The following is a 23,599-nucleotide window of genomic DNA, read 5'->3' on the forward strand; positions in this document are numbered from 1 at the left end:
TTTTTTTGTCTTTTACTAAGCATAATGTTTGAGGTTCATCCATGTTGCAGTACGTATCCGTACTTCATTCCCTAATGGCTCAATAACGCTCCATTGAATAGATACACTACATTTTATTTGTCCTTTCCTTAGTTGATGGACATTTGGATTCTTTCCACTTGTTGGCTATTACAAATGAATGGTGCTGCTATGAACATTAAAGTTTTTGTTTGAATACCTGTTTTCAAGTTCTTTTGGATATATACCTAGGAGTGGAATTGCCAGGTCATATGGTTTAGAACTGTGTTTTAAATTTTTGAGGGATTGCCCCACTGTTTTTCATAGTAGTTGCATCATTTTACATCCTCCCCAGCAATGTATATGAGAATTCCGGTTTTTCCACATTCTTTTTTTTTTTTTTTTTTGCAGGGTTTTTCCACATTCTAATATTGGTCAAAAGCTTTTTTGAGTATCCAGGGAATCGTTTACTTGCCAAAATGAATACCCTATTTGGGCACATGTGATATTCTTAGTTCTGTCTGTTCTCTCCCAAGTTTGTAGCTCTGTCTTCCCTTAAATTGTATGTCCTGCTTCAGATTGTATTTCCATTTCTTAGATATTGTGTATACCCCTACATATATCTGGGCCAAGCATGCATCCTTGTAACCTCAAGGCACCCTTATAATTATTGTGTGCAGCTTATGCACTGAGTAGAGAAGGCCATAGTGCTTTTACTGTAGAATTCTGTATATTAGTGTAGTGTCTGGCATACAGTAGCTGCTTATTAATTGTTTAACTATGTGATTATTGGAAAAATACTATAGAACAAGGAAGAGATCTAAGGAAATACTTAAGTTTTTTTTCTGCTGTAGCTAGAAGAAAACTTCAGAAAATTGTTGGCATCATCTGTGGCATATTTCAAAACTTGATATAATATGAATAGAAAGGCCTATGGAGCTAAAAGGCTGCGCAGTAATAAAATATATACAGAAACAGTTGATCCTGGACACAGGAACAGAATTGCCCCTGTGGAAATCAGCAAGGTGGAAGATTAACTTTAGTTTTTTGAAAATTCTGAATTTAGAAATCACAATTAAAACAGGAGTTGTGACAGACTAGGTTACAAATCTAAGAACTATAAAAGCCAAAACAATTGGAATGAAAGCTTTTTCAGATAGTGGAAGAAAATTTAACGGATACAAAGTAAGAAACAGGATTTTTAAATTAATTAATTAATTAATTAATTATTGGAGTTCAATTTGCCAACATATAGCATATAACCCAGTGCTCATCCTGTCAAGTAACCCCCTCAGTGCCCATCAGCCAGTCACCCCAACCCCCTGCCCACCTCCCTTTCCGCTACCCCTTGTTCGAGCAACAGGATTTAAAGAGTTCAAGGTTTGAGACAGACCTGGGGAAGTTTTAGTCCCGTGAACTCAATAAAAAAAAAAAAAAAATCTGCAAGCATCAAAAGCTTACCGTTTCCCTGACCAAAAAGCTAAAAGGTAGTCTTAAGTTTTAATTCTGAATGTCAGACAGTGAAGCGGTATCTATAGGGTTTGGGGATGGAAAGTTTTTTCCACTTTTTAGAAGATATGAGCTACAAATTGTACACTCAAAACCCTCTGAACCTAAAATCTGTTATTTTCCCTATAGGTTGTTATCTTAGTAGTAATGAGAAATTTGTAACTTAATACAAAGGTAAAGAAAGACGATTTCACACAAAATTGTATACTTCAATAGTAGGTTATAAAATATTGATGTTAAGTTGCCACATAATAGATACTCAACGGGTATCAGAAAATAAATCCTGGTCATTTAGTCATTTTAATGTTTCAAACTCCCTGAATTTGTTAATGTTAAATGATATTAAGAAAGATTGTAATGTTTTTTTTCCCCCCAAAGATTTTATTTATTTATTCATGAGAGACAACAGAGAGGCAGAGAAACAGGCAGATGGAGAAGCAGGCTGCCTACAGGGAGCCTGATGTGGGACTTGATCCCAGGACACTGGGATCATGACCTGAGCTAGAGCCAGATGCTCAACTACTGAGCTACCCAGGTGCCCCACTTATAACTCTTCTTGCTGAGTGTTATTCACTGTTGAACTTGGAATTTTTGGCATTTAGGATCACAAGAAAATATTTCAGTGACTCAAATGTAAAAAAAAAAATGGTTTTGGTCTTGTAACTTATATCACTTACATGCTGATCATGCTTTAAATGATTGCTCCATAGAAAAATGAGCAATAACTGTATAATGTCTAATTTCCTAGCAGGTCTATTGGTATAGGGTAGAAAAAGACATGAATATGTGCAGCAGTAACGGAGTTGACCGGAATCACTGGGCTCCCACTTAAAAATAATTTTGGGAAGTTAGGTCATAGAATGAAGTTTCCTTGGAACCTTTACAGTTTTAATAGTAAGGAAACTGACCAGATGTTGTAGTTATCTATACCAGGAAACCAAGCCTTTGGTGTCTGCCTAGGGACATTCTAATCATCTTTTGAAGTTTTTTTTTTTTCTTTTGAAGTTTTTAATGTTAAGTCAGCACTAGGTATTTATTATAATCTTGAATCCTCATAGTAGCCTCATTTCTAGTTCTTTGAAAAGAACGTTTGGACGTACTATGACCTACCAACCCCATACCTGCCCCATACACACCTATCATCAGTGATGGCTTTGGTGGCATTCTTGTTTTGTACAGCTGAATGGCATGCAGAAAAGGGTGGAACCTTGGAGAGTCTGCAACATATAAGGCATAAAAATTTCCCTATATTCCCTTGCAGCTTGATCAAAATTGATGTGTGATATTCCATGTAATTACTGGATTGTTTTTTAATAATGAGTCAAATTTAAAGTTTTTTAATTTTCCAGTCGGTAATTGACTATAAGTAGGAAAAATTCTCTTTGAGTTTCCTGATAATTTATCAAAGCTAATAGTCTTACAGTCCTTCTTGAATGTAGTACTTAATTTTGGAGCAAGTGACTAGGGTCCAGTTCTTAAGAGACAGTGATTGCCTCAAAGGCTAAGATGGAGTAGAAACCAAAGGGTCAGCAAGAGTTAAAGGCATTTTTACTTGCTTGAAATGTGTGGAGCACACAAAACAATGGCTAGTATCCTGTTGATGGAAGAACTAAAGGAATCCTGCATTCTCAGCATTTTTCTTCATTTCCTGTAGAAGACAGCAACTGCAGCTTTTATGTGACATTCTGCTGGTTTCATGGCTAATTTCAAGGGCTCCATGAAGTGGCTACTATCAGCATTTTTTGTCACTGTGATTGATATTAATGAAGGCTGAGAATGTTTAGGGACTTTAAAAGGAAATTATGCTGAGTGAAATACTTGGGATAGGAAGTTAACCAAATCTTTAGGCACTTAACGTCAAAATAACTGCATCAAGTGATGCCCAAATATCAGCAGGTCTCTCTCAAATTGTTTACTTCTTAATAGGCGTTACCACTACAGAGCTAAGTCTTTATCAACATACCAGATTCGATTACAGAAAAGGTATCTGAAATAGGACTATATACATAGAGCACTTACAAAATAGTCTTATCTGAAACGTAGCTCATTCATACTTCCTTTACATTCTAACTATTCAGATGAAAGGAGGAAGGATCTGGAAAGTGTAAAGCCAAGCACTGATTGTGAAACATAAGTTCTTAGTAATGCTGTCATAAACACAAGTTTTAAGGTATTTTGATTTTCAGCTGATAAATGAGTTTCTGTTCTGAGTTTACTACTCATTCATTAGGAAGCTGTCTCCCTGAGCATGCTTATAAAGAAGGCTGTTTGCAGTGAATGTTCCTATTTGATCAAATGTAACAACTGCTTCTTGAAATTAGTAGGCTTAAAGCAAGACTAATATTTCTTTAATTGTATAATGTTTGTAGGCACACACAGTTCTGATTGATTGCTGAGATTGAGATTGTGCTAACAGTCTCCTTTTCAGTCCAAGAATTGGGCTTGAAAAGTAGCATGGTTTTACTTTGTTGTACTGCCCTTTTAAATAAATGTATACTATTGGGTTACATATATCCATAGTCCATCTGGTCCCTTTAACAATATTTTCTAGGAAAAAAACAAAACAAAAAAAATATTTTCTAGGTTGATCACTAATATATTTTCATAAGATGCTGACTCACCATTACTGGGTTCCTAATTCCTTGTTATATGGAGGTTTTCCTAAGCTGTCTTTAGTACCATGTGTTTTGAACAAATTGGCACACCCTAGGTTTGACAATGTCATGGTGTCAGGGTCCCTGAGGTAGATAACTGTAAAATGACAGAAATTCTTAAAACAGAGAGTACTTACGTGCTAACTCACTTTAACCTTTCATGTAGCACCTAGGCATGCTGTGCTCACCCTTGAGCAAGCATGGACACTTTCTCTTTTCTGTTTACCACACATACAATCAAATCAAGTCTAGTTTCAAAACCAAGCTTTTAAAGTGTTAAAAACTGGGATCCCTGGGTGGCGCAGCGGTTTGGCGCCTGCCTTTGGCCCAGGGCGCGATCCTGGAGACCCGGGATGGAATCCCACATCGGGCTCCCGGTGCATGGAGCCTGCTTCTCCCTCTGCCTGTGTCTCTGCCTCTCTCTCTCTCTCTGTGACTATCATAAGTAAATAAAAATTTAAAAAAAAAAAAAATTTTAAAGTGTTAAAAACTGATGAGTCTTTAACTTAGATTTCTTAATCTAGTATTTTTGAAATTGTTTTTTTCCATATTTCTTTGATTTTTCAGTATGATCTCTTTCACACTTAGGTTTTTTTTTTTATGATAGTCACACAGAGAGAGAGAGAGAGAGAGAGACAGACAGACAGACAGACACAGACACAGGCAGAGGGAGAAGCAGGCTCCATGCAGGGAGCCCAACGCGGGACTTGATCCCGGGTCTCCAGGATCACACCCTGGGCTGAAGGCAGGCGCCAAACCACTGAGCCCCCCAGGCGTCCCAAGCTTAGTGATTTCTTTAGGGGAAAGAGGCACCCAGATTGAGGAATTTTTCTTGGGTTCTGACTTCTGCTAGTATTGAACTTTGCAGATTTTTCCTCCAAGCCTCCTATAGCTATCTGGACTCTGAAACTTGAAATTTTTACTTTTCCCTGCTTCTCCCATTTTGTTTGAAATTCTTGTGTAACGTTACCAACTGTCTTTCATATTTTGCTGGAGTTTAATGTTAAGTAAGTTTCATTTTCTCCTTATTAGACTTCCAAGAAAACGTCTGAAAACCGTGCTCTTCCTTAGACTGCGGTGATGGAAATGTATATTTTGTGCTTTCTAATGCAGTAGTCACATGTGACTGTTGAGTACTTGAAGTGTAACTAGTGGGACTGACGAACTGGATATTAAATTTTAATTATTTAAAATTGAATAGCTGGGCAGCTTGGGTGGCGCAGTGGTTTAGCACCACCTTCAGCCCAGGGCGTGATCCTGGGTCCCAGGATCGAGTCCCATGTCGGGCTCCCTGCATGGGGCCTGCTTCTCCCTCTGCCTATGTCTCTGCCTTTCTCATGAATGAATGAATGAATGAACTATGTCTCTGCCTTTCTCATGAATGAATGAATGAATGAATGAATAAATAAATAAATAAATAAATAAATAAATAAATATTTTTAGAAATAAAATTGAATAGCTGCATATGAACAGTGGCTACTATCTTGGACAGTATAAGTGCAGCAAACCTCTTAGTTCTGATTGGACAGACATCTGGTATACAACTCCTTTACAGAACAGCATAACTCTTACACTTGAATTACATCACTCTTTGGTTTGATTATCATCTTTACCTTTTGAAAGTTGTATTGTTCCTTCCTGCCCTATAGGTAAATTGCCTAATAAAAATTTATTCCTTACAATTTAATTTTTGGGACGTCTGGGTGGCTCAGTGGTCTTTGGCTCAGGGCATGATCCTGAAGTCCTGGGATCGAGTCCCACATCGGGCTCCCTGCATGGAGCCTGTGTCTCTCTCTGCCTGTGTCTCTGCCTCTCACTCTCTCTGTCTCTCATGAATAAATAAATAAAATCTCAAAAAATAAAAAAAAAAGGACTGGCTTTTATACAATTTAATTTTCAATTTCTCTAACCTTATAAGAGAATATAATCCCTTTTTAAAAACTTTAAAAAATAAATTTGCAAGCTTTCCTGTAAGACTGGGGAGAGCTATATCCCAATCACTTAGATTTTTGATTTTTTGCAATATTTGCTTTTGTTTTAAACATTTTAAAGAAATTCAAGCTGTCATGCCATTTCATTTCTAAATAAAATGCTCCAGCATGCATCTTTAGAAAATAAAGAAATACGTCTTATAATCATGAAATTATAGCTGCCTAATACTTAACAATCCTTTAGGGGATCCCTGGGTGGCGCAGCAGTTTGGCGCCTGCCTTTGGCCCAGGGCGCGATCCTGGAGACCCGGGATCGAATCCCACGTTGGGCTTCCGGTGCATGGAGCCTGCTTCTCCCTCTGCCTGTGTCTCTGCCTCTCTCTCTCTCTGTGACTATCATAAATAAATAAAAATTAAAAAAAATTTAAAAACAAAACAAAACAATCCTTTAATATCTAAAAAAAAAAATAGTCCTATTCAAATTTCTGATTGTCCCCAAATATTATTTGGTTTGTTTAAATCCATATTCAGGCAAGATCTACATGTTGCTTTCAGTTATGTCTCTTAAGTTTCTTTTAAACATTTTTCTTTTTACAGAGTTTCAAACTTACAGAAAAGTTAAAGAATTCCCATATACATTTTTTTTTTCTTCTTAATTTATTTATTCATGAGAGGCACAGAGAGAGAGGCAGAGACACACACAGGCAGAGGGAGAAGCAGGCTCCTTGCAGGGAGCATGATGTGGGGCTCAGTCTCGGGACCTGGGAACCTGGATGATGCCCTGAGCCACCCAGGCACCCTTCCAATATACATTTATTTTTATTCTTTTAAGATTTTATTTATTTATGAGGGGAGGGGCGGGGGCGGGGCAGAGACGTAGACGGAGGAAAAGCAGGTTTCCATGCAGGGAGCCTGATGCTAGACTTGATCCAGGGACTCTGGGATCACGCCCTGAGCCAAAGGCAAACGCTCAACCAGGCATCCCTCCCAAATACATTGTTAATCAAGATTCAGCAGTTCGTCACTTTTTTTTTTTTTTACTAGATTTATCCTCTTTGTCTCCATACATACATTTTGTACTGAACTGTTTGAAGGTAATTTGCAGACATAATACCTCTTTATCACAAGTATACTGTGGGGTATATTTATTGAGAATAATAAAATGGTCTTACATAAGCCTCTACAGTTAAAAGGGAAGAAATTGGCTGATAGAATCTTGTTATCTAATCTCAGGCCTTATTTACATTTCATCAGTTGTTTCAGTAACATCTTTTATATCAAAAGTCCAGGATCAAGAGTTGCTTTGTGTTGTTCTGTCTCTGTTTTTTTTAAAGCTATAACTCTATATTTTAAGACTCAGATATGTTTGAAAAATGCAAGTCATTTGGGGGGCTTGAGACTTGATCCCAGGACTCTGAGATCATGACCTAAGCCAGAGTCTGATGCTTAACCAACTGAGCCACCCAGGTGCCCCTCTCTTCCCTTTTGTAGTAAGAAGTATCTTGGGAAATAGTGTGAGACTATGTAAATATGTATGTAACCACATATGTAACCACACTACAGTTACCAAAGGGAGGAAATTTCATCTGTTAATTTTAGTACAGGTTGATGAATCTTTCCTGAATCAATTATTGTAATACTTGCAAAAGAGTGACTTTTTAAATATTCCATTGGTCTTTCACCATTTTAAAGTTTGTTTTCTTTAAGGAACAGCTTTTCATTTTTTGTTACTTAAATTTTTTATTTATATTAGTGTGAACTCCTGATTTTAAAAACCTCTTTTAATCTGTAATTGTCCTGAAAAGTAATGGACAGTATACATATAGCAAAAAGAAATGCTATCGCTCTATATAAGATGATTCTCACCTCTGTAATATTAGGCATATTGAAGAGCAAAGATGGAAGAGGCTTGGATAAATTGACCTGGAATTATGTAGGTATGTGCTGACTGGGAACCTCTGGTTTTGGAAAGGTATAGTATAGGTGTGTACCTTAAACTTTTCTGTATGTTGAAAGAAATTCTGTGCTTGCTTTACATTTTACCATCTTTTTTTTTTTTTTTTAGTCTTGGGCTCTTTAGGGCAAAGAGAATTTTTTGATGACACTGACCTTATGCCATCTGTTTGCATTAGGTTTCCCAGCTTGCTCTCTCAGCACAGGTGTTAGAGGAATATTTGCCAAGTTTGTTTGAAAGCCTTAGCAATGTTCATGGTGCACCTAAAGAAAAGAATTAAAATAAAATAGGGTTACTTAGTATGAAAATGTTATGTGGTTTGGAAGATTCTGGTCTATCTAACTTTAGTCAGTCAAATTAAAGAACAGAATTGAAAGATTATAAGTATAATTTCCTTTTTTTTTTTTTTAAGACATTTCAGTGTCTGAGTAAGTTAAGCACCCAGAGACCATTACTCTGTTATCAGCAGTCAAAAGATATTCACGCCCAGGGTTGTGAACAACCTGGACAGCTGAATTAAACAGATAGTAAAATGCAAATACAAAAAAAAAGCTGATTTTGAACTGGCCTTATGTACTAATGTGTTGTGTTTTCCAATAGCATCTGTCAAGCCTTTACTATGTGTCAGAAATTGTTCTAAGAGCTTTACATTAAACCCTCACAATTCTGGGGTAGATACTGACATTTCAGATGTTTCAGAAGAGGAAACAGATAACTGATTTCCCCAGATCATTTATGTGGCAAAACTGGGGCTAAACCCAGACATATTTTTCTTATGAAGAATCCACAGAACCAACTAAATTTGGATAGCACTTGTACTTCATAATCAAAGTTTATTGATTTTTATAGTAATTGTCTATTTGAATGAACAACCTGTGTTCTCTAGATAATGCAGAATCTGAAATACCGTGTCACACTACAAAAACTGAGAATGTAGTGGTTTTTTTTCCCCCCGGCATGTTATTTTTTTTTTTTAAGATTTTATTTATATATGAGAGAGAGAGAGAGAGAACGAGAGAGAGGCAGAGACATAGGCAGGGAGAGAAGCAGGCTCCATGCAGAGAGCCTGATGTGGTACTCCTTCCCGGGACTCCAGGATCACACCCTCGGCTGAAGGCGGCGCTAAACCGCTGAGCCACCCAGGGATCCCTCCCCCAGGCATGTTACTTGAAATTGGGTTGTGGAGGGGAGGAAAAGGAAAAAGAAACACTTTTTTTTTTTTTTTTTTTTTTAAGATTTTACTTAGAGAAAGTGCGAGTAGAGAAAGCACGAGTAGGGGCAGAGGCAGAGGGAGAAGAGGAGCAGGGAGCCTGATGCAGGGCTCAATTCCAGGACCCCAATATCATGACCCAAGCCAGAAGCAGACTTTTAACCAACTGAACCAACCAGGCACCCATTTTTTATTATTTCTAACTTGTAACTCCAGGACTCCCCAGAGTTTTGGGCTAGCTGATTAACAGTAAATTTATTAAGCTTTTTGGAAATTAAACTGGGCTTAAATGTCAAGTCCTATAGTAGTGCCACTTAAGGACCAGGACCCAAAATGTAGTGTGGAAATCAAAATAATTGCAACATTCGAGTTGTTTTTTTTTTCTTCTTTTTCTCAAAAGGGAGCAGTTGATAATTCATATGGCTTTGTGTATATACCATTAGTGGTTTTTTTTTTTTTTTTTTTTTTTTTTTTTAGGGAGGATGCAAATCTATACTTTCATATACATAGGCTGTCCCTAAAATGGAAAAGTATCTCTAATTGCTGGGGGGAGAAAAGAGGTATTACTGGAAACATAGGCGGGTGACTTTTCATAGTATACCTTTTGTACCGTTTGAGTACTTTGCCATACATGTAATGACAATTCAAAAAAAATACATAACCCCTTTTCTTGGACTTAAGTTTATTGATTCCATATTCTTTTGAATTTTTAATCAAAAGTTAGAAGATTTTTGAAGTTAAAAAAAATTTTACTAGAAATTTCCAAGTATATAGCAAAACAATATCCCCAGCTTCAGTAGTAGCAATATTTTGCCAAATGAAACTATAAAAAAATGTAGCCAGAATTTGAATATTATTGTGTATTCTCTGAAAATAGCTGCAAGTTTGAAGACTCATATGTCCTCTGAATTTATTAATGGGTTTTGCACAGCTTCTGTGGTTGGTAGCTCATATACCATCACACGTTTACAAATAACTAAGAATTTTTTATGGGTAGTTTGTGCTGTTTGAAAATAAAACCTTTTTAAAGACATTGTTGCATTAACATTTTTTTTATCTGTACAGATATTAGTAGACATAGTTACCTAGTATAACCCTTTGATATGATCTATTTTATTAAGGATGTACCTAAGCCAAATTGCTATTAATGATGGTGTCTTGTCCTGTTACTTTGTTTTGGGATGTTTCACTTTTAAATATGTTGTAGGAAAATATGGGAAGAATTGGTGAGTGTTCTGAGCACTTTCACTGAAAAGTATCACTAGTAAGGAAAAAAATCTCACTGACCTTACTTGAAGTCATCAAATGTAACTTTCTGTTAACTGATAGGAATGTCTCTTAAAGTTCTGTCACTTATCCTAACAACTGGGAGAGGCTTTTTATTTAGGAAGGAGCAATTTCCTGGATAGTAGTGTAAATGGGCATCATTTCAGTATGTTTTTTAAAATGTTTAAGCATAAAAAAAATAAAATGTTTAAGCATGTGGAATTGGTGAGAGCTTGACACTTGCCTCTTGTTTAATTTTGTTTTGTAAATAGAATATGTATGTCTATTTCACATGGAGCATTTTGAATAGCACTAGTACATTCATGGTAGAGAAGATCAAAAATATATATGCATAGCTTTCTTGGTAGAATGTGTAATGAAGAATGAGAAAAGAATGTATGATTATGTAGATTGCAAAGAGCACAAGAATCCCATCCATTTGACACCAAATCTGTTTTTTCTGCAAATAAAATAGCCCTGAGGCCGAAGGTCCGTGATGTTGACAGCATGCTTTTCTGATTGCATTTATTTGAAGGGACTTTACTATTTTCTTCGTCTACTATCTTTCCTAATAGTTTTCTTTTCTTATAGTTGTCTTGCACCTGCCTCTGAGGAATAATTTGGGATTCAGTTAGTTGCTATTTGACTAACACTATTAAATTTTTACTCTTTCTCAACATTGTAGAATTTAAGCTGTGAGAATTGAAATTCAGAATTGTCTTATGTGCATGTTTGGTGTAGTGACTTAGAAACATAGAATTCTTTTTTTTTTTTTACAGAATAGTTAAGATAATGTGTTGCTTTTACACATAGAGTTCTAGGGAGTCATTGGAATTTTTTCTCCACAATTATTAGAAAGGTAGCTATGGATTAAATTTACAAAAGTTTGAGGACCATCCACTCAGAAAAATAGATGTGTATATTAAACCTCTGACACTGGGGATCCCTTGGTGGCTCAGTGGTTTAGTGCCTGCCTTTGGCCCAGGATGCGATCCTGGAGTCCTGGGATCAAGTCCCACGTCGGGCTCTCGGCATGGAGCCTGCCTCTGCCTGTGTCTCTGCCTCTCTCTCTCTCTCTCTCTCTCTCTCTCTCTCTCTCTCATAAATAAATAAATAAATAAATAAATAAATCTTTATAAATAAATAAATAAATAAACAAATAAATAAACCTCTGAAACTACATGGACAGTTTGGTTCATTAAGGTCCCCAGAAGCCCACCCACAGTCCCTTTATATGCAGTTGGAGACCTCTTTTGTTTATCTTCCTTCATTAGTTCATAGGAATAAATGAAAATTAACTTTGAAAGTTTTTTTTTTTTTTTTAATGGAGACTCTATTTATTTATTCACAAGAGACACCGAAATAGGCAGAGGGAGAAGCAGGCACCAGGCAGGGAGCCTGACATGGGACTCGATCTTGGGTCTCCAGGATCAGGTCCTGGGCTGAAGGCGGCGTTAAACCACTGAGCCACCCGGGCTGCCATAATTTTTAAAGTTTTATTGTAACCAAATTTATTATAAATGATCTCCCAGCTTGTATACTTGCTTTGCATTGCAGCATATACTTGAGTTTGTAAAGCTAGTTAATCTATTTTATTACCATGTTTGTATTAATAGTTAAACAGTTGCTTGACTCCTTGCCCTGGTATTCAGTAACTAAGTTACTGTAACTACACATAACTGGTTGTGCTTGCAGTCATTGAGGTATAAGAGGAAAATTAAAGTGCAGTCTTTTTATGTTGTATTTTATTCAGATCCTGGCCTGATTATAATTAAGTCCTATTAGCAGAATTTGACAGAAAGAATTTAGATAAAATACAATGAACTTTGCAGAGCCAGTCCATAAGAGAGTAGTGAATGGTGGTTTCTGGGGAAGGAATTTGGATATCTAGGGGACTTGGGCAGAAGGAAGACTTATTTTTTTTTTATTGTTGTGTTTTTCCTGTGCTTTTTCATTTTTGTTTGTGTTTTGTTCTATGTGAACTTATAATCCATTAGAGAAAAGAAAAATATTGGCCAAGGCTAATAAAACCTTCAAGTAACTTTTTAGTGGGACTGTTAGTAGCTGTTACACTACATTTAGTCACCCAGAATATTGATGACCCACTCTGGTAGAGACCTTCTTTTAGCAAGTGCCTTTTGATCTTACACACTTAACTGGTTTTCAAGGATCTACTATCTTTAGATCCTCTGTATTTCTTTAGCAAACACTTCAATATCTTCTGAGTATACAAAGCAAATCTGATTCCATTATTTTCCTTGTTAAAACCCTTAAGTAGCTTCCTTTTGCTTATTGAAGACATTCAGGATTCTTATGGGATACATTTAGCTCATCATTCTGGCCCTTGATTGTCTTTAAAACCTTAATTCTTTACTCTGCAAGCCTTTCATAGTTTGTAACTTCCCGTGTTACAGAAGTACTTGCATTTCCCTGAGCAGACTACCCTTTTACATCTCTGGGCCCTAGTATTGGTTCTTCCTTCTGTTGAGTATTCTCCTGCCCTTGAACACATTCCCTTAGCTGTGGGCCTTTTTTTTTTTTTTTTTTTTTGACAAGCTCCCTCTTACATTTCTTTGTTTTGGCTTTTTTTTTTTTCCCAAAGCATTGCTAATTGTTACTTGTCTGTCTGCTTTTGTTAGTATGAATTCCTTTAGATAAGAACTCTGAAATTTTAAATATCTTTTTATGGTGAACTTAATTTTCAGATTCCTACAGTCCAGTGCATGTGAACAAGTGACTGCTAAATATTAAAGGGGGTAAGGGAGGACAGATCTTAAACAAAGAAACATTGATGACCTCAAATCCCCTGATCACAAAGACTAGCTCTTAGGTGTAGCACTTTCCTTTGCTCTTTTATGTATTTGTTCCATCTCTTAGTTTTAACTCTGGAGTTATACATCTCTAATTAGAACTACAAGGTTATAACAAAATAATTGAATGCCATATTTGTTAGGAGAACAAACAGTCCATCATTTGGCTATCCAAGTGCCTTATTTGAATGGATGTATTGGAGTTGGCACTGTTGACGTTAAAGCATTAATGGTTAAGTGAAGATTTGTAATGATGACAATACACGAATATATCAAGTCTTTCTGATTCACTTTGTAACATGATTTATTATGTTTTTGTTTTTTCCCCCAGCTCCAGAACCTGGGTATAAACCCAGCAAACATTGGCTTCAGTACCTTAACTATGGAGTCAGACAAATTCATCTGCATTAGAGAGAAAGTAGGAGAGCAGGCCCAGGTGGTAATCATTGATATGAATGACCCAAGTAATCCAATTCGAAGACCAATTTCAGCAGACAGCGCCATCATGAATCCAGCTAGCAAAGTAATTGCATTGAAAGGTATAAAAGATTGTGGGGATTTGTTTCTTTCTTTTTATCTTCCTATGCATAATTTATTCAAATACAGTTGTTTAGGATTTACTTTTCTTAGTATATTGATTAAATGTGGTTAAGTCTGCAAAGTTAAAGCTTTTACTAAATTTGATTTTAACTACTTTCATGACTTGGCATGTTTCTGTGAAATGTTTTATTTTCTACTCAGCAAAGACTATTTGGAAAAAATTTAAGTTTTAGATTGAATGAATTTAAATTTTATACCTCCAGTGTGATAAGATCATGCTAGAAATATAACTCCATATGCAGAAGATAAGAAATTAGAGATTCATATTCTGGAATAAAATGCTTTAATAGCACTGAAACATTGCAGAATTTTGTTATGAAGATAAACTTAACCATTTATGCTGTCCTTTTTTATACTTCAGGTGTGTGTTTCTGTTAGATTATCAAGTTCTACAAATGTCTTGAATTGGGTGCTTGGCTGGCTCAGGCAGTAGAGCATGAGAGCATGACTCTGGATTTCAGGGTCATGAGTTCAAGCCCCACGTTGTTGGGTGTGGAGCCTACTTGCAAAAAAAATGTATTAACACTGATTGTTAGAAGTGTGTATATACTTGGATGGATATTAAAGCTTTGGAATCAAGGGTGTTAGACTTTATTCAGACTGACTTTTTGGTTCTCAAAGTAGGGAATGCATAACCTACCAGTCTAAGCAGTTCAATGAAACTCCTACTGTTTGGGAGCCTATTTTAATATTTTTCCTTTGAAGTATACAGTGAGGATACAATTGATCCTTTAAAACAAAAGTTTGTGAGAAGACTAAATGATAAGCTGGCTGACTGTAAAAGAGGCATTTAATTGTCTATGTTTTGCTTTGTTGTTTCTTTTCTTGGTAGTAAGAGTTCAGATTCCTAGTAATTTCTTCATAGATTTGTGGATGAGTAGTCAAAGGCGCTGAGGGTTTTAAACAGATTTTTTTCTTCAAATGATTTAAACTTTGTGTTTAGTAGTGATACTGGTTGGATATTAAATGCATGGTTGGAGGCAAGCATATTCAAATAACTGTGTCACCTTTACATATCCAAGATAGAGTTGTTGATCTCATCTTAAGGAAAGATGGTCCAGCTTTCACTTAGGACCACATGTTTTATGGCAGCAAGCTTCTTGCTTCTATTAAACAATACATATATTATACTTGAAAGTATTAGCTCCCTTCACCCTCCTTAAAGAATTTAAATTCAACTGCTTAGCAGCTCTTACACCTCTCTATTAAAAGGCCATCGTTTTAATTTTCTCACAATTCTTTTCTATTTTTAATGTTATTGTTATCTTATCACATTTCTTAATGCTTTCTTATGTGTGCAGATGGTGAGTTATCTCAAATTAGATTGTATCAGTTATTGTCCTGTTATATAAAAAGAATAAATTGAAAAGATTTTCAGAGCATTGTAATAATAGCATTCTAGATTTATGCCTATATGTCTATATTAGAGTTAAGCTGTCATCCTGCCCTTGCCCTCCTCCAAATCACCCTACATACGTATACTCCAACCCTTTTTGTGTGAAAATAAATAAAAGCCTATTAACTAGAGGCTGGGAAAGGCAGCAAAGGAAATTAAGACATTCCCAAATACTGCTTCCCTCTGAAGACAATTGTAAACCCTTTGCTTCTTTTTATAAACAGGACTATAACTCTAACAATTGTTCAAGTCTGGTTGTGGTTTACATATTGTGTGGGATGGGAATAGCTTTCTCTGTTTTATGGAAGAAATATTTTACACATATGGTAAGAAGGGTAATGGTACAAAGCTGTTTGTTTTGTGTCCCATCCTGCCCCCCCCCACCCCCTCACCCCTGCCCCACTATCTTTTTAAGTTTTGTTTTTCAAGAGCCAGATTCTCTGTGGCTCAGGAATAGAGTTTTCCTTAGTGTCGAAGGACTAATCTGTATTAGTCAGTCTAGTGATAGCTGTGGGCTTTGACCTCTATTAATATAGACCAAATCACTTTTCAGACTGATGATTTTCAAATTACAAGTATAAGCCTTTGCATCTGACTTGGTAAACTCTTAACACTCAAGGCAAATTTCATCCTTCTTTTACTGTTTGCTGTCTTATTTGGATGAAGCCCAAACTTTGTTCATATCTCTAGTATATTAACAGCATCTGAAACTGTTCTCCTTTGTCTCCTTTTTTCCCCAGCACCTCTACCTTTCCCTTTGTATCCTAAACCAGTGAAATGTAGCATGCATTTCTTCTCTTATGTGCTTAATACAAGGCAGAGTTGAAGTAGATCCTCCTCCAAAAAGGCAGTTTCCACAAGATTTGGTGGATGGGGAATGACTGCCGTTTAAAAAGTAGATGTTTCCCCATGTGCTTGTATCAGATTTGTTTTGTTCTGTATACCTACAACTAATTTAGTTCATGCATAAAGTAAACATTCTAATTATAAGCATGAAGGCTACAACCTTGTTTTCCATCTCTATTAAGTCTTTAGATTCATTTTTAGTTAGGATTTAGAATTCTATAGAAATGATACTATTTAAAATGTCTTTAGTAGAGGTATTACAGTTTTTGCTTCAGCTGTAGATATAGATTTTTGGCTTAGTCTCAGCTATCTCTTCAAAGGTTGCTGCTCTATCAGTATGACTTCTGTAGTTGGTTATTAGTCTCCTGATAGAACCATTTTGTTTTGAAGTTACAAATCTTGTTACAGAGATAGTCTAGCTAGATAAAAATTTATCCTGAACTTTGCTTTCTTTATGATTCATAATTCTTAATTTTGTTTTTAGCTGGGAAAACTCTTCAGATATTTAACATTGAAATGAAAAGTAAAATGAAGGCCCATACCATGACTGATGATGTCACCTTCTGGAAATGGATCTCTTTGAATACCGTTGCTCTTGTTACGGATAATGCAGTTTATCACTGGAGTATGGAAGGAGAGTCTCAGCCAGTGAAAATGTTTGATCGCCATTCTAGCCTGGCAGGATGCCAGATTATCAACTATCGTACAGATGCAAAGCAAAAGTGGTTACTTCTGACTGGCATATCTGCACAGGTAACATTTCTTTATAGTTTTTCTTTTTTAAGAAATAAAGATTGTTAGCTTAATGGCTTTATACTGACATACATTCTCAAAGTACTCTTACCAAGTGAGATTTTTTTTCAAGATAGTGTAAAGAGATGGTTGTATTTGAGGCACACTTTAAATATTCATATTAAGCTTTAATAAGATAATGTTGGGGCCAAATTTTAAATTAAAGGGTATTAAATCTAGGGATGCCTGAGTGGCTCAGTGGTTGAGCGTCTGCCTCCGGCTCCGGGCGTGATCTCGGGATCTGGGTTCAAGTCCCATATCAGCCTTCTTGCAGGGAGCCTGCTTCTCCCTCTGCCTATGTCTCTGCCTCTCTCTCTGTGTGTGTCTCATGAATAAATAAAGTATTTTAAAAAGTTAAAAAAAAAAGGTATTAAATCTATATTGAGAGACTAAATTTACAAAGAATTCTAAATCCTGCCAAAGGTGATATGAAGCATTTTAATTATTTTACTGGTTAATGAATCTGGGAGTTATTAATTCATTGGGTCCCCAAAATTTATTCTCTTTGATCCTTTGTAGCAAAATCGTGTGGTGGGAGCTATGCAGTTATATTCTGTAGATAGGAAAGTCTCTCAGCCCATTGAAGGACATGCGGCTAGCTTTGCCCAGTTTAAGATGGAAGGAAATGCAGAAGAATCAACGTTATTTTGTTTTGCAGTACGGGGTCAAGCTGGAGGGAAGGTAAGTCTTGGCTTTGGAAATTATTATGTACTGAGAACTTGTCTTTGTTTCTTTACTAATTAGTCCTCTGATTTCAAAATAGTCTTCTCCTTTCATTGTTAATTTGTTTTTAATATTCAGATTTGTGGTGACTTAGTTTGTTTAAATTTTGCTTCTAGTGCTACTTACCTAAAATAAATAATGTTTTCTTATGATACATGTTTAAAATGAATAATGTTCTTTAACAACTTTTTTACATCAGCTGTTTATGATAACACTTTATTTTGATTGCCTTTACCAAAGGCCTTAATCTGATGGTTTTCAACTTTACTGTGTATGAGAATCATTAGGGTTGCTTCAGTGTACATTTGTTTGCCTTATATCTAGAGAGTCTGACTCAGTAAGTGGAGCCCATAACATATTTTAAATGCTCCAGGTGACTAGATTGATGTGGATCACAATTTGAATAATATGGTCTTAAGTCAGCTTCTCAACCCTGACTGTACATTGGAATCACCTGGACAAATTGAAGTACTTTATATGTTGGGGTTCTTAATTACAATAGAAGCAAGGCCTGGTTGATTAGAATATAAAAAGTTTAGCAAAAAGATAATAGGTAGTTTATAATTAGCTAGGAAGGTTAAAGACTAAGGTTTGATAAAAAATGAAGAGGAATAAAGGAGAATGGGCAGCAGCCACGTTCCCAGCAAAAGACCTGACACAGAACTCTGAGGATTCAGGTGCTACTATGATTGTATTGCTGGATGCCAGTTCGTACTGCTGGCCTGGAAACTCCGTTTAGCTGCTGTTGTAGCTATCAGAGTATAATCTCTGAAGTCTTCCATAACTAATTAAAAAAATTAACAAAACTGATGAATCACTAGCCTCTACCTCTGAAATTAATACATTCATTAAATGTTAATTAATTGAATTTAAATTTTTTAAAAATATGTTTATTCAATCTGAAGGTTGCTAGGGAGGATGGGGGATTGGGGTAACTGGGTGATGGACGTTAAAATGGGCACGGGAGGTAATGAACACTGGGTGTTCTAAGACTGATGGATGAATCATTGAATTCTACCTCTGAAACTAATACACTATATGTTAATTAATTGAATATAGATCTAAATATATATAAAATAAAGATTTAAATATAGATTTATAAAAAATAAGCTCAGAAAAAAAGAGTTAAGCTATAGGTTTGCTTGAAACCTATAGCTTCTTAGCAGAGAGAGAACATATGCACAGAAAGTTACAATTCTGCCGAAAATTTCAAAATCAGAATCCCTGAGCTGAGGAATGAGCCATTCAGCCTTTCAATATGATAAAGATAGAAAGCATTGGTATTTAATCTACGATCATGCCACCTTGAACGTGCCTGATTTCCTCTGATGCTGGAAGCTTAGCAGGGTCAGGCCTGCTTAGTACTTGGATGGGAGAAAACATTGATATTTTGGTCTGAATTTAACAAAAAGGCACATAAGTTTTAGAAATCAGATCTTATCCTTAAGACCTAAAGCTGAGGGACGCCTGGGTGACTCAGTGGTTGAGTATATGCCTTCAGCTCAGGGCGTGATCCTGGGGTCCCAGGATCGAGTCCCACATTGGGCTCACCATGGGGAACCTGCTTCTACCTCTGCTTCTGTCTCTGCTCTCTCTGTCTCTCATAAATAAATAAAATCTTTTTTTAAAAAATCCTAAAGGTGACATACCTTTTGAAAAATCTTACTGAGAAAAAACTTTTAATATTTTTATAGCATCTGAAGACCTGTTTCTAGGTTCTTGAGCCTATTTGATACATTGTGCTATATATCTTTTGTAATCTGCCATGGCTTTTAGAAGACAGCTATGTTCTCTGCTGTAGTGTGTCATGGCTTTTGAAGGAAGACAATTCTTAAGTATGGGTAGTTCTCCTAATTAAGGATGAGACCCAGAGGTTTCATATAGTACATATCTTGGAAACCATGTTGTTTTTTTGAGTTCATTCCTGACATGACTAAGCTAAAATACATAATGCTCCCTTATTGAGGTTATTTAGTTTCTTTTGCTTGGCTGATGTGCAGCATCAGATATTTTAAACCAGAATGTTCTCATCCATGACGTATATGTGATTAGAGAGACAACTTATTAGGTGTACACTTTCAATATCTGTGTTAGAGTATAGACAGAGAAGAATTTAACAAATTAGAATTCTGTTTGTAAGAAGTAAATTATAATTGAAAGCCATGAGAAAAGTACCTTCCTGGGTCATATATTACCATTATGTGCCCTTAATTTAAGATAGATAAGGGTGATCCCTCTAGCTATTAACTTCTTAAAGTTTTTAGGGTAGCCCAGGTGGCTCAGCGGTTTAGCGCTGCTTTCAGCCCGGGGCGTGATCCTGGAGTCCCGGGATCAAGTCCCACGTCGGGCTCCCTGCATGGAGCCTGCCTTCTCCCTCTGCCTATGTCTCTGCCTCTCTCTTTCTCTGTCTCTCTGTCTCTCTCTCTCTGTCTCTCATGAATAAATAAATAAAATTTAAAAATAAGGTTTTTATCTTGAAATAATACATATTCATAGGCAGCTACAAAGACCGTACAGAGCAATCTCTGTGTTCTTTACCTAGTTTTTGGTTATATCTTACATAGCTATAGTACAGTAGAAAAACTGGAACTTGACATTGGTACACTTGTATTATTCTATATCATTCTGCAGGAGTAGATTCATGATATATACTATTTCATCACTACAGATTTAGCCCTGCTATTCCTTATAGTCATACCTACTTGCCCCTGCTCTTCCCCAGTATCTCTAACTCCTGATTATCTCTAACTCCAAATTATTCTTCATCTGTATAATGGTCACTTCAAGAATGCTACATAGAACACCGTAGCATGTGACCCTTTGAGATTGGCTTTTTTTTTCCACTTAGCATAATGCCCTTGAGAATTTATTATTATTATTATTATTATTTATTATTATTATTCCATGGTATGGTTGTACTGTAGTTTAATACCTATTTTAGGACATTTGGGTTGTTCCCAATCTGGGGCTACAAATAAAGCTGCTGTGATGAACTGCTAAATGATACAGATTTGTACCAGGTTTACTTTCTTTTGTATAGTTACATATCATTGAAGTTGGCACACCACCTACAGGAAACCAGCCCTTTCCAAAGAAGGCAGTGGATGTTTTCTTTCCTCCAGAAGCACAAAATGACTTCCCTGTTGCAATGCAGGTATTTTAAGCAAACAAATGGACTTTTAAAATCTCTCCTCTTAACAAAATTAATCCCAAAATTATTACAGTCAATATAATTTAGTAGTGCTTAGAAAAATACCCTTTATTTAAGTGTAAAGTTTACTAGTGAAACTTTGTAAAGAAATATTCTTAATTTTCGTGTAATACATAAACTCTGGATTATCCTAAGTTCAAAATTATGTTTTCTCATTTATAGATTTTATTCATACTCTATTTACTATAAGAGCTTGGAATAGTAAATGTGCTGTAAAAATGAGGAAACCATATATATTAACTTTTCATATAAGTTTGTTGTCAAAGTTCTAAAATTTATCCTCTCTAAAATGGAATTGGGTTAAATTTTAGCTTTATAGATTCATAATTTACTGAATTGTTGATTTTCTTCATACAGATCAGTGAAAAACATGATGTAGTATTCTTGATTACTAAGTATGGCTATATCCACCTCTATGATCTTGAGACTGGTACCTGTATCTACATGAACAGAATCAGTGGAGAAACAATCTTTGTTACTGCACCTCATGAAGCCACAGCTGGAATAATTGGAGTAAACAGAAAGGGACAAGTAAGGAAACCTTGAAACAAATTAAGCAATGAAATAACAACTACTTTTTAACTTTACTTTTTTCCCCCCAAAGCAAATGATTTGGATGTCAGAAATAATATATACATAAAAATACAGAAGCATATGTTAAGAGTCTCTCATTGATTCTGTCTCAGAGAAGGAAACTTTTGACATTAAAGCCACTTAAGATTTTGTTTATCTGTCTTCATTGTCAAAAGAATTGACTCTCAGGGTGCCTGGGTTGCTCATTCCATTAAGTGTTTAGATCATGATTTCAGCTCAGGTCTATCTCATGTGTTAGGGGATCCAGGGATCAAGTAGAGCTCTGCACTCAGCAGGGGCAGGGTGGGGAGGGGGGAATTGCGTGGGAATTCTGCTTGAAGAGTCTGTTCCTCTGTGCCTCCCTCCTCAAATAAATAAATCTTAAAAAAGAAAGAAAGGACTGTCCATGCAAAGAAACAAGGGTCACATTTGACAGATGTTTTACTTTTGTTTAATACAGGTTTTTTTCTTCCTGTGATTGCTAAGACAGATGATCAACTACTGGGGAAAGAATTCTTTCTACATCTCTTTTTCTAATTCGTTAATTATTATTAAATATTTAATGTTAGAAAGTGATATGTTACAGTAGGTGTTCCGGGGTACCTGGAAAGTTTATCCAATTAGATAGGGAAATATTAGCTATTCTGAAATTGTCACAAGTGATCCTTTTTCTGTTTTCTTAGTATTTTAGTGTAATCAAAAATATCCCATCAGGAGGTATCTATTTTCTTAAAATGATTAAAATTTCAAGGACTACTGTTACTGTTTGTTCTTGCCTTTTGCTAGTTTTACTTTAAATTAGTATTTTTCCTAGATAGTAAGCAAAGGAAGTAAATAGGGTTTTTTCTCTTTTGTTCTACTAATTTTTGGAAAATGTTATGTATGTAAAGAGGCAAATACTATAGAGAAAGGGAGTCTTTCTCTATCCATTTCCTATCTTATCTCCACACCTGGTTAGGTGCTTCTGCTTTATGCCCCTAGAACTTAGGTAGCCCTCCTCATTTACATCTATCACAGTGAATTAAAATTGCTTGTTTACCTGCTTCCGACACTATTCCTATTCTTCATTAAGAAAGGGGCTTTTCTTTGTTTAAAGGTATTTCTATACCAGTCAGTGTCTTGGCACTAAAACAACTCTAAAAATTCATTAGCTTTCATTTATTTAGTTGTATGGATCTCTCTCTTGGAAAAATCAAGAATGAATTGGCCTTTTGGTGAACTAGGTTAGTGATAATTTAATAATCATGAAGTTATTAAGCCAAGACCTTATTTCTGCTGCTGTGCTGGTGTTTTTAAGATAATAATACTTAAAATATCTAGAAAAATTTCGCCATATATATTGGCTATTCATAACTCTGATTCTGTAAATTTATTGATTATTCTCCTTCCCAACAAATTTTCTGTTCCAATTGCTTGGAGTAGGGGTTTGGGTGTTTATAGTGACCTTAGGCTTCAAGGCATTTCCTCTGGTCTCTGATCAAAGCCAATTCTTGTTAGACATATGCCCTGAGGGAATGAGTCTTCCTCAAGCTTAAAAGCTACGAAGAGAACATTATTGTCAGTATCTAGATTAAATTCCGAACTTGGCAGAACTGAGTACATTAGAAGGTAGGGGAATAGGGGAACCTTCTCTGTCTCTTGTACATACTAAGTACTGGTTGCAAGAAATTTGTTAGAACAGTCTAAAATAGGATAAAGATGAAACTGTGTATTTGGTGTTTGGGGAAGGCAAAAGGTGTGTAGCATTCAGTAAGAAGCTTCAGACATTGTAGTTGGAACTGGATTTGTTCATCTTTCTTTTCCTGGGCACTAAGCACTACATTAAGAATGAGGGTCTGAGGGGCAGCCCAAGTTGCTCAGTGGTTTAGCGTCGCCTTCAGTCCAGGGCCTGATCCTGGAGTCCCAGGATGGAGTCCCACATTGGGCTCCCTGCAGGGAACCTGCTTCTCCCTCTGCCTGTGTCTCTGCCTCTCTCTCTCTCTCTCTGTCTCTCATGAATAAATAAATAAAATTAAAAAAAAAAAAAGAATGAGGGTCTGGAATGCAAATGACTTAAAGAAAGAAAGTACTTCCTTCCTTTAATGTCTTAATTTGTAGTAGAATGACATGAAGCAATACAGGATAGCC

The 23,599-nt window shown here is 36.0% G+C and overlaps 1 protein-coding gene across 1 annotated transcript in view; it reads left to right on the forward strand.

Moving 5' to 3' along the window:
• Nucleotides 1-23,599, forward strand: part of CLTC (clathrin heavy chain) — a 66,826-nt gene that overhangs the window by 11,042 nt on the left and 32,185 nt on the right. The window contains exons 2-6 of the mRNA XM_055327288.1: nucleotides 13,663-13,870; nucleotides 16,658-16,926; nucleotides 17,485-17,646; nucleotides 20,729-20,842; nucleotides 21,257-21,430. Of these exons, the coding sequence (XP_055183263.1) occupies nucleotides 13,663-13,870; nucleotides 16,658-16,926; nucleotides 17,485-17,646; nucleotides 20,729-20,842; nucleotides 21,257-21,430 (927 nt within the window). The remainder of the gene's footprint in view (nucleotides 1-13,662; nucleotides 13,871-16,657; nucleotides 16,927-17,484; nucleotides 17,647-20,728; nucleotides 20,843-21,256; nucleotides 21,431-23,599) is intronic.

The sequence above is a fragment of the Nyctereutes procyonoides genome, unplaced genomic scaffold, assembly GCF_905146905.1.
Source record: "Nyctereutes procyonoides isolate TBG_1078 unplaced genomic scaffold, NYPRO_anot_genome, whole genome shotgun sequence".
In the NCBI taxonomy this organism is placed as follows: domain Eukaryota; kingdom Metazoa; phylum Chordata; class Mammalia; order Carnivora; family Canidae; genus Nyctereutes; species Nyctereutes procyonoides.